The 12,500-nt window shown below is 37.4% G+C and overlaps 1 protein-coding gene and 1 long non-coding RNA gene across 2 annotated transcripts in view; one reads left to right on the top strand and one right to left on the bottom strand.

Moving 5' to 3' along the window:
* The window catches only part of LOC118763103, a 9,403-nt gene extending 173 nt beyond the window's left edge, over nucleotides 1-9,230 (bottom strand). Inside the window, exons 1-2 of the long non-coding RNA XR_004998859.1 lie at nucleotides 9,031-9,230; nucleotides 4,053-4,060 (exon numbers count right to left, since the gene is read on the bottom strand). This is a non-coding gene — a long non-coding RNA (uncharacterized LOC118763103). The remainder of the gene's footprint in view (nucleotides 1-4,052; nucleotides 4,061-9,030) is intronic.
* Nucleotides 1-12,500, top strand: part of LOC115210576 — a 164,068-nt gene that overhangs the window by 8,475 nt on the left and 143,093 nt on the right. The window contains exons 2-3 of the mRNA XM_036502420.1: nucleotides 9,977-10,313; nucleotides 11,749-11,778. Coding sequence (XP_036358313.1) covers nucleotides 9,977-10,313; nucleotides 11,749-11,778 — 367 coding nt within the window. The remainder of the gene's footprint in view (nucleotides 1-9,976; nucleotides 10,314-11,748; nucleotides 11,779-12,500) is intronic.

Here is a 12,500-nt window from a genome sequence, read left to right as displayed (position 1 = left end):
TTAAACATATAACAAGTCGACTAAAAATAATAATAAAAGAAGTGAAGCACACCAGAGCGTGTGTTTATTATTTGCATGCTGACCCTCCCAAGACACAACAAAACATTTTGGTAAGAAAAGATCTTCAGATGACAGGGGACCGAGACTTCTGGTGGTTTGTTGTGCTTGAGAAGACACATCAAGCTAAGTAAATACGTGATCGTCCTTGCATACAAGCATGTCCCCTACATCTCTCTTCAGCTGAGTGTTCCTAATCTTGCGGGCGCATAGGTGCCGGTGCCATATAAAAAGCATTGGTGCCGGAGCCATATAAAAAGCATTGGTGCCGGTGCTGCGTAAAAGCTCCCAGTACACTCTGTAAAATGATTGGCGTTAGGAAGGGCATCCAGCCGTAGGAACCATGCCAAAATAGACATGGAACCCGGGCAGCTCTCCAGCTCCTGTGAAACTGTCCAATCCATGCCAACATGGAAAACGGACGTTAAATGATGATGATGACGATATGTATGTATGTATGTACAGACACAAACACACACACACTCACCTATATAAAAGAATACAGAAAAGATAATAGTTATATATGATATACGTAATGCTCTCGTGTTCCAGAAAACCAGCAAAAGTATATTTGTAGATGTTATACTTTATATGAGAGTTGAAAATACTGCAGATTAATTCTCTATCTGAAGAATTGCTAGGCGTAGGAGTGGCTGTGTGGTAAGTAGCTTGCTTACCAACCACATGGTTCCGGGTTCAGTCCCACTGCGTTGCACCTTGGCCAAGTGTCTTCTACTATAGCCTCGGGCCGATCAAAGCCTTGTAAGTGGATTTGGTAGACGGAAACTGAAAGAAGCCCATCATATATATGTATATATGTATGTGTGTATATGTTTGTGTGTCTGTGTTTGTCCCCCTAAAATCGCTTGACAACCGATGCTGATGTGTTTACGTCCCCGTAACTTAGCGGTTCGACAAAAAAGACCGAAAGAATAAGTACTAGGCTTACAAAGAATAAGTCCTGGGGTCGATTTGCTGTGTGGTGGAATACTTGAATCTAAAAAGAATGGGCAAACTTTCAGCTATCCATAAGTTGCATTTCTTAGATCCATTTTTATAAGGCGTAGATTTTTCCACGATCCCCCACTTGACTGTATGTGGTGTGAGATTGGTTTTCAAACCCCATACATGGCTAGCCAATTTAGTGGCTTTACTTGTGTCGGTGCCAGAAAGAAGACCGGTAGTTTGCATAACGTCTTTTAAAATTGCTTTTGCATAAACTGATGTAATTATTTACATTATTATGAAGCATTGCTGTGACTTATACCTCACGGTCGACAGAGTTTATCATGCACGCCTGGTCTAGTGGGAAAACCAGGATCTTGGCAGTTACAACTGAGAATGGGCTCTTGTGAGTGACGATGTCCTGCATACTGAGGCAGCAGCTGTGATATTTTTATCGAGCGCCAATTAAAACTCTTCCTGTATTTATGGTTTACTGGAAATGCGTACCTAAAAGGGCCAGGAATTTCTTGCTCACGTTAATTTTAACATTTAGGGAGAAAGGGAAGAGGGGGCCATATTATTTTCCTAGGTCTATTGTTAGGTCACTTTTTAGGTTAAAAATATTTAAGTTTCATATTGTTAACCTAAAAATAGACCTTGGATCTTAATATCTCATGATTCTAGCAGTGTAATGAATAATTTATACCAATTAGATCAAAAGTTGTTTTCTTATAAAATGAATAAAGCTTTATCGTTGTGTTTGTCCCACTATCGCTTCAGTTTCTTTACGTCCGCGTAACTTAGTGGTTCGGCAAAAGAAACCAATAGAATAAGTACCAAACTTTATAACAATAACTATTGAGGTCGATTTGTTCGACTAAACCCTTGAGACTGGCTGCAGTTCAATGACTGAAACAAATAAAAGATAAAAGATATGCAAAGGAAGTTATCAAGAGACGGAAACTTAATTTTATATTTTCAAATCAAATCAAATCAAATCAAATCAAATTTATTGGCAGGAGAAGAGCACAATGTGCTTAAGCCATGTAAAAAAAACAACAAAAAACGAAACAGTTATTGTTATATACAGCTTTATACATCGTCGCCACAGTTGTCCAGAGCCTCTTTGAACAGGGGAGTGGTGGGCAGTTGAATGACATCTTGTGGTAGCTTGTTCCACGGGGCTGCAATACGGACGGAGAATGCAGCCTTCCGCCTGTTGAGTCGAAAGTGTCGGGGATAGAGTTTGCGGTCATACCCACGAAGACCTCTATCCGGCACAGGGGTGAAAAACTCCGCAAATGGTAGGTTTACATCCCCGTGGAAGATGTTGAAAGCCCTCATTCTTCGATGTTTTAAAATTTTTGCAAGAAATTCAAATCAATGAAAGTAAAATCTTTCCATAAATGGAAATCAAAATAAAATAAAAATCTGAGGTTTCAACCACTAAACAAAAACTGTATAGACAATTGGGCCTAAAATACCAGGAAATACTTTTGCCCTGATCGATTTTAATTTCTTAACAAGACTACTTCAAGTTAGACCTATATCGAGAATTAACTTTCATCTAAGATGGGTCTATTTCTTCACATACAAGCATCCGAGCTTGTATTCATGATTAACAATGATTCAATCACTAATACACTTCAACCACTGGCTTACAAACTCACCGTTTTCTCTTTTTTCCTCATCTATTGCTACTACAACGAATCCATTTAATTCATTTCGGTTACAGCATACACCCTCCATACCAGCCGATCAATTTCGTCCATTTCATCATCTTCACTGAGTTTCATTTCTCATATCCTGCATAAAATATTTATTCAGTCATTTCCCATCAGAACTGCAATTCTCCTCGCAGTGCCTTTCTTTCTAACATTAACTTACAATGATTCAAGCTGAACTCTGACTTCATAAATATCATCAGTGTGGAAGTGCCTGTCAGCAAAGTTCATAAACCCATTAAGGAGAAAAAATATGTGCCCTGTATTAAGCGCTACTCGTTAAGGTTTTCATTAAAACAATATATCTATACTATAATAAAGAAAGCTACTTATTAATTACTTTGGAGTAAGTCATCATCATCTGGTCGAGTTTGCTTGGAAATTCTTAGCCCGCACATGCCACCCATCTCGATTCTGCACTGGTTGAGGGAGGTCTTTGTGAGACGCATCCAATGTCTCTGGTGAGTTGACCTATAAACGTTGTGTTCGGACAACCTACTCGAGTATAGCCATGCTTTGGCATCCATAGCAGTAGGTCACTCGCCAGCTCTTGTTTAACTCGCCTGTACTGTCCGCAAAGTGCAAGCGCCTTTCTTTTATAATGGTGGAAACAAAAAGGAGATCTCCATACTGCTGTTTCTTATTTCTTTATTGCCCACAAGGGGCAAAACATAGATGGGACAAACAAGGACAGACAAATGGATTAAGTCGATTACATCGACCCCAGTGCGTAACTGGTACTTAATTTATCGACCCCGAAAGGATGAAAGGCAAAGTCGACCTCGGCGGAATTTGAACTCAGAACGTAACGGCAGACGAAATACCTATTTCTTTACTGTCCACAAGGGGCTAAACACAGAGAGGACAAACAAGGACAGACAAACGGATTAAGTCGATTATATCGACCCCAGTGCGTAACTGGTACTCATTTAATCGACCCCGAAAGGATGAAAGGCAAAGTCGACCTCGGCGGAATTTGAACTCAGAACGTAGCGGCAGACGAAATACCGCTAAGTATTTCGCCCGGCGTGCTAACGTTTCTGCCAGCTCGCCGCCTTACTGCTGTTTCTTGGTGGGATTAGTTCAACATATGTTTAAGACTACCCTTAACATTCAAGTTTATGCTCCATCTAGCTTGGATTCCAGTGTTTTTGGGCAAGCGTCCAAGTGGTTGCTTCTTATAAAAGAACCGAGTATGTAACTTGTAATAAAAGAAAGCAATTATTAAAATTTTCACTGTCTGGTATTTTAAGAAAATGCAATAGATCACAAGTATTCTTTGAGTGGACAGCTTTAATATTCTATTCGAAACATTGAATGAGAAACTAAAGAAACTGTTTTCAACGACAATTAGAATCGTTGACTGAAATAAATTTATAATTAATTCATAAATATTATTTAAAATTAGTTAATACTGGTTTCAGAGTATTTATTTTGGTTGTAACATTTCTTTTATCTTTTATCTTTTAATTTTACTTGTTTCAGTCATTAGACTGCAGCCATGCTGGGGCACCGCTTTGAAGAGATTTTAGCCAAACGAATCGACCCCACTGCTTTTTAAAAGCCTAGTACTTATTATATCGGTCTCTTTTGCTGAAACGCTTTATTTACGGGAACATAAACAAACTAACATTGGTTGTCAAGCGGTGGTGGTGGACACACACACACTGGCACACACACACACACACACACACACACACACACACATACGATGGGCTTCTTTCAAATCCACTCACAATGCTTTGGTCGGTCCGAGGCTATAGTAGAAGACACTTCCCTGGGACTGAACCCAGAATCCTGTGGTTGGGAAGCAAACTTCTTGCTACACACGATAAACATACGAATTTTGATGCATGATTGCAACTTCAATCATGTCTGAGAATGAAAATGAAACTCAAATGGAAAGCAGTATTTTTTGCAAATTTCCGGATTAGTATAAAAAAAAAGGTTGTACGGAAAGTTCGTGCCGATTCGTAGCTTACCTTTTGACTTATTTTAAAACATGGTTGAGTCCATGAAATAGGATTTGACTACACCTTCATTTAGAGCACATTTTAAGCTATCTTTTCGTGGAAGATAGCACTTGATGCTTTGGGAACCAGACAAAAATTGCTGCAGCTCGGCTGGGATGTGTTACCCCACATCCATATTCACCAGATATTGCTCCTTTGGATTTCCACTTATTCAGGTCTCTGCAGAATAGTCTTAATGGTAAAAATTTCAATTCCTTGGATGACGTAAAAAGATACCTTGATGAATTCTTTACCATGAAACCACCTCAATTCTGGGAAGAGGGTATTTTCAAGTTAAAGGAAAGATGGAGACGCATTGTGCAACAAAATGGTTCATATTTGGTTGATTAAAAATGTAATGGCGAGTATTTACTGGCCTTTTTATTTCCCTTAAAAATCGGCATGAACTTTACTGACAACCTCATAGAAAATTATTTACTTCGACTTTAGCTTTACGGAACATATTTCTTTTTTATAGAGTTGATTTGAAAATTAGGATTTACATTTTTGAAACAAAATGCTTTTGTCTAGGAACTTGTATTAAGTTGAATTTTCCCATTAGATATGAAAATCTGTCTCACCTAAACTCTCTCAATTAAATCATCGATTAAAAAGAAATACAAATATAAGTTCTACCAAGCATATTAATTTCAAATTGGTTGTCTAAAATCTTGTCTGTAAGCAAATATAAATTCGCTGAGTATGATTGAATATCTTCGAAGATATCAAATAGGTGGATCGAAGGAAAAGGAATAGAATCTGTTTATTCAAACGAAAGAAATTAAGTAAATGATCTGTATATTTTAAAGATAATAATAGTTTCGTGAGAGCAGATCTATGTGTCTGGTCAATGAACTTAGCAGTAAAAAGCGCTGGCTCTGACAACAGAACGTTAGTCATTAAATAACTTTTAACATTTATATTTTACGTTCTCAGCTCATTCGTTGAAGCGGAATAACTTTCCATTAAAGATCATGCAAAGGTCAAGAAATATACGCATTTACACAATGGTGATATATATATACACACATACATACGTACATATATACATACATACGTATGTTTGTGCGTACGTATGTACGTATATATGTAGGTATGGTTTTTCTTTGAGTTTTATTTAAGTTCTTCTTGAAAGTGTTCAAATCGGTCGCTAACAAATTGACAAGACTTCTTGAGTTAAAAAAAAGTTCTCGGTGTTTACAAATATGTGCTTGAGTTCATGTGTTGGTTGAGCTGGGGATGCACACACTTGGATGTGTGTATCTATTCTTATGAAGAGTTTCAGATGGAGAATTTTTCGAATGTCTTACAAACCTTCACTGTGCCACTAAAAATTTGGTTTTGGAGAAATCGCATCAGTTTTTTTTTGCTTTTTCACCGTGAGTCTGAATATTTCTAGGTTTTTGTGCGACTTGTATGTATGTATGTATGTATGTATGTATGTATGTATGTATGTATGTATGCGGAAATTTAATTTTTCAAGCCGTACGCAAAAATACACACATCCTCTCTCTCTCTCTCTCACACACACACACACACACACACACACACACACACACTCTCTTTCTCACACACACATACGCATACACGCACGCACACGCCCACACACGCACAAATACACGCATCCTCTCTCTCTCTCTATGTCTCTGTCTCTCTCTCTCTCTCCCACGCAAACACACACACATACACACACACACACACTCAGATACACATGCGCACGCATTCGCACAGCCCGATGGGTCTCCGCATAATCTCTTTTTACCAAAATTCACACAGAAGACTGACTGGCCTAAAACTATTATAAGCCCAGTACTAGGGAACCACATTGTTACGATGCGACTTCCTTAATCACGCAACTATATTTAGCGCGTGGCTTAGCGGTTAGGGTGCTCACTCAAAATCTCGAGATTGTGGTTTCGATTCCAGAACCGGACAGTTTGTTGTTTTCTCGATCAAAACGCTTCGTTTCACATTGTTCCAATTCTCTCAGCTGTAAATGATTTCCAGCAATAGCTGGGAAGTTATCCCTGAAACACACAGGCGGTAAGTGATGTCATCTCAGTCGCTTAAATGCCATAGTAACCGGGTTAAGCTCCGGCCTAGTGTGTCTTAGTGTTCATGAGTGAAGGCGCCTGGCTTAGCGGTTAAGATATTTGGTTCGTGATCGTAAGGTCACGAGTTCGATTCCTGGCAGCGCGTTGGGTCCTTGAGAAAGACACTTTATTTTACGTTGCTTCAGTCCACTCAGCTGACAAAAATGAGTTGTACCTGTAATTCAAAGGGTCAGACTTGTCACATTCTGTGTCAAGCAGAATCTCCCAGAGAACTACTTTAAGAAAGGTACACGTATCTGTGGAGTGCTCAGCCACTTGCACGTCAATTTCACGAGCAGGCTGTTCTATTGATCGGATTAACTAGAATACTCGTTCTCATAACCGACGGGGAGCCAGTTACATGACGCATATAATTGATGATTACAAAACGTAAATGCTATAGTTTCGTATAATTAGTTGATTTTCGTCAGGAAATGTATTTTGTTTTCATACGATAGACGATTTTTTCCCGCTGGAGTTAAGTACAGAGCCCAGTTGAATGCTGCCTAGGACACCAAATTGTGAATAACTGAAAAATCTACGAAAATGAAGGTCAATACTTTAAACGATGTAATAAGATATTGCCAAATATCAGCGACTAAACAATTTGGCTGTCGCTAAATATCAAGAGGTATTGACATTTAGACGAAACACTGCAATCCTCTATTATCATTTCGTGACAAAACGACTGAAAGCTGACTTAAAATGTAACCCTTGATGTCATAACTTTCACTGAAGGGTCATCAATATTAACCTGTAAGAGCGATAATAGTAGCTGTTTAAGAGATTATTGCAATTCTTTCGAATAGCTGCACTGACGTTCGACAGGAGTAACTTCTTGTTGATGTGTCTAAAGACTTAGATTCTTTTATAGATTTTGGTGTGAACTTTTTGATGGTATTAAGGATGGTGGTATTAAAAAGTGTCAAACTTCTATTGAAATGTTTTCTTTTATTTTTCCGTTGGAATAGAGAAGAATATGATAAATATTAAATTTTGCGAATGATTTTTGTGCCATTTCATTTGACTCTTGCAATTGCTGTAGTTGATTTTTCCATATTAGGATAATAACACACATAACTTTTTGTAAGTCCTCGCAATAGTAGATATTAATTTTTGTTCCTAGACTTCAATGTTAGTCTTGTAACTGCAACAAAAAAGTTGTAGCGTACGCTACAGGGCTGAGTGCTCTGTGGTCAGTGGTCTAGAACCAAAGACGCTCGATTCGATGAATCGCTGTGTTTTATAGCAAATTACAGGCTCAAACGGAGCTTTAGAAAAAAACTGTGTCACGGGACCTTATCAGAAGGATGCGATTGGTCGGGCTGCACACTGGCGCTTAATAGAGCAAAAGACAAACTGCGCTAATACCAATCAATAAGAGTAGTGGACACAACAGGGCTCAAACGGCCGATGGTTAGCTGTTATCTGCTACGTCCGTATTTATGTTATATAAAATATATATATATATATATATATATATATAATATATATATATATAGAGAGAGAGAGAGAGAGAGAGAGGAGAGAGAGAGAGAGGGAGAGAGAATTTCACTAAGCGTACGCTACAAAGTTATTTTTTAAAAATACGGCATGATCTACAACATTTCTTGTTTCGTATTTGAAAACATTCCATATTTAAGGTTTCTTTGATATTTTTGTTTCGTAATTCTTTAATGTATTATAAGGATAATACGTTTTTGCTACCACTACATGACTTAAACATTTTGAATGCGTAGCTAACCGCACCAGTATTGAAAAGATCAAGTTATCTTTTCCTTTAGAAACTCCTGAAATAAAACAAAAACTAAACTGTCATTCCCACAAAAATGAATTTGCAGCAGGTTGAACACTGAGTGTTTTCTTTGCAGTTAGAAGGTTTCAATAAGCACAAAACAAGATTTTTAAAACTGAGTGATGACATCATGAAAAAAGAAATAAGAAAATAACTAATCAAAGACATTTAACAGCTACATATAAATTTCACTAACTGATGTCAGCAAAAATAGAGACGAATCGGAAGTTGTTTATTACAAATCTGTTAAGCTTTGATTAAGCTAAACATTGCTTATAAAAAGACGAGCAAAGAACAGATAGACAATCAGGCGGACACAGTCAATCGGACATAGTCACGGTCACTGACGGAGGGACAAAGAAGAAACAGAGGAAGAACGCAGTCATGCGTTAAGTTAGGCTAACGGCTATCCATCTTTCTTTCTTCCACTTCCTTCCTAAAGACGAGACGTGCTTTTATTTGTCTCTTCTCATAGCTCGTTTTTCCAGCGTTCATAATTTCACATCGTCTTGGCTTAACAGCCCTCACCGTTTGTTTTTACTGTTTTGTTCTCACTGTCCTGTTTTTGTCACCACTTTCACACTCCGCAAAAAATCCCAAATTTTATTTAATTTGATTTGCGGGAAGGATTGTTTTAATGAAGTCGCGTCTTGTCCCTATATTCGAAAAATGGAGTAGATAAAACAGGGGACAACTGATGAAGGGAATGTTTTTTATGTTGCCTGTCGCGTTTCTCTGTTTCTTTCGTTGTTTGAAAAAAGTTCGTTTTCTATATTTTTGTTTTTATGTCCTCGTTTCTCATTTTTTCTACGTTTTTTTTATGTCCTGTATCCATATATGCATGTATATATACATATATATGTAGGTATGTACATATATGTATGTATATATGCATATATTTATATGTTACTTATAACTTTAATATTAGTTTTGTTCATAAACCAGGCTTGCCAAAAGGAACAATCTGCAACATCTAACGACCAAACTACAATCAACTTAAAAATGAACTATAATGTGGGACACTTGTATTCACAAACTTACCCCTTCTCTCTTCTCCTCTTTATATATATATATATATTTACACAATCACACAAGCTGTCTGACTAAATAGCTAAGATGAACATAACATTCTGTTACAGAAGCTGACTACAACATAAGTCTCATTTTCCGATTTCGCTTTCTTTTCTTGGAACCGTCTTGTTCCAATTTCAACTTTTAACAATAAAACAGATAAGTGATTTAAAAACGACCGACCACTCTTATTTTTCGTTGGAGTCTTTCATGATCATTAAATTAATCTCAGTGTTGAAATCTGTAAAATATTTTCTTTTCTATTTTGTTTACTTACAGATGGCTCTGTCTCCTTTCGACAAATCTAAGAAGTATGTCGACGTTGGCAATCCGGGATTTTATTCACCAACCATACACAGTTTGAGTGTTCTTGATTGGCAGCCCAGTCGGACTTCTCCATACGACATGTGGCGTTGGAGAGAACCTCCAGACGCCAGTCTAACGCGGGAGTCAGTCGGCCGCTTGTCACGTTCCTATTCTTTTAACGAAGCTGCCAATGATTATGAAACAACTCACTTCCGGCTGAAAGTTTGCTGTACAGTGTTCTGGCTGTTCGTTTTCGTTCTCTGTGTGACTGCAGCTATCATAATCTCTGTCCATTTCTACAAAACAACAGGTAAACAGATCAGCGATATATTTCCACAGTATGAATATGATGCTTTCTATTACACAAGGGGCATAGGACAGTGTGCACACACAATACCACCAGCACCATCCATCCTTATACATACATTCAAAGATACATACATATATACACACATATACATACATACATACATACATACATACATACATACATACATACATACATACGTACGTACGTACGTACATACATACTTACATACGTACATACATACATACATACATAATACATACTTACATATACATACACACGCAGGCACGCACACACATATTTAAAAAATGCTCCTTTTCAAGCCATGCCAGGCTCATAAGGGCCGGTTTCCCGGTTTCAGTGGCATAGAAATTCCCCACCTGGACGGGACACCAGTCCATCGCAGCGTTACCCCTTTTTGCCAGCTGAGTGAACTGGAACAACATGAAATGAAGTGTTTTGCTCAAGAACACAACGCATCGATGAAACGTTGTGATGAGGATAAATATCTGTCAAATGTAAATAATGTAAATAATGTACATAATTCCTCACCTCTTAAATATAGAACTGTATTAGAATAAGTACCAGACTTGAAAATTAATCTGTGGGAGCGATTTGTTCGACTAAAAGCTTTCTGCATAGCTGCAGTTCGATGACTGAAACGAGTAAAGTATAAAAGATAAAAGAGAAAGGGAAAAATGTGACGTCATGCGAATACTTTCCGTTGCTGTCTGCTGAAAAGTTCAGTAAACATTCAGAAGACATTTTTTTCAAATCAAAAATGTGAAGAAGAAAAAAAAAACAACTAAAAAGCAAACAAAACACACAAAACCAACAAGAAGAAACAACAGCAAAAACTAAAAATTAACTCCCCCTCCCCGAAAAACAAAATCAAATTTTGAAGAGAACTGAGTTTATTTGGCTTCAATGTGAAATATTTCACTGTTTGGATTTGTGGTTCGACGACTTCTTACGACAAACTGCTTTTCAGGTTCATAAACCATAGAGTGACCCAACATAAAAAAATCTAGAATAAAAGTATTTGGGAGATCCACAATATATGTGGAAACCTTATATTTGGATCCCATGTTTATATCTCTCTTTACTCTTTACTCTTTTACTTGTTTCAGTCTGCAAATAATCACATACCTCACTAGTCTAGGAGATTCTGCCGACACTAAATACCTTTCCTTTCTTCATTAAATAACTAAATTTCCCTCACATCACACCTTACATATTTTTTCGAGGACAACAATGGATAAATGTAGTTTTAGATACATCATGCCTGAATAAAAAAGACGAGATGTTCATGATGAGAATACCTTTGATCATATGTCTTCTCAATGAGGGTTGATCTGGGACCAAAATATGATGATAACATCTAAATACCATTTTTTCTGTAACTTTGTTTGAAAATCAATTCGTTTATTTCTTTCAGATGTTGTAACAGACAGTCCAGAAAGCGACAGTAAGTAGAAATTTTCTATTGTTTGTCTTTCACATTGACTAAAAGCATTCATCTGGCTTCATATAGTTTTATTTAATAATTGTAATATCTTTATTTATATTTAACTAAATATTTAATTTCTTTTAGACGTTAAGCACTCTACGGCTAATGTGTGTGTGTGTGTGAGAGAGAGAGAGAGAGAGAGAGAGAGAGGAGAGAGAGAAAGAAAGAGAGAGAAAGAGAGAGAGAGAAAGAGAGAGAAAGAGAAAGAGAGAGAGAGAAAGAGAGAGAAGGAGAAAGAGAGAGGGAACGCGGTTGTCTAACCTGTTTGAAATTGCAGTGAAATCTCAAATAAAGGATGCATTAAATAATTTAGTCCTTAATCCTATACACCCAAAACAAGACGGGATGGTCACAGTTGGAATGCTTTTGATCATAGATTTGCTCGATGAAGACTGACTTAGGAATAAACAAGAACATGCGATGATTTATCTCGGAGACATGGTAATTATCACTTAATCAAACTAGACACCAAAATACGGAATTAAAAAAGGATTTTAAGATTTATGTGTTGGATGCAGGGAGCAGATTGCTATTTTGTTGTAAGATCAATAAAACAAAGAGTCTAGTATCTCAAAGGATATTAATGACCAAGTTGGTTGATCCACAGTACTCCATGAGGAGCATAGGACTGGTTTCCCAGTTTTGCTGGTGTGTATATTCCACTTTGGACGGCATGCCGG

Source organism: Octopus sinensis, linkage group LG4 (genome assembly GCF_006345805.1).
Source record: "Octopus sinensis linkage group LG4, ASM634580v1, whole genome shotgun sequence".
In the NCBI taxonomy this organism is placed as follows: Eukaryota; Metazoa; Mollusca; class Cephalopoda; order Octopoda; family Octopodidae; genus Octopus; species Octopus sinensis.
This window is presented reverse-complemented; position numbering and strand designations above follow the sequence as displayed.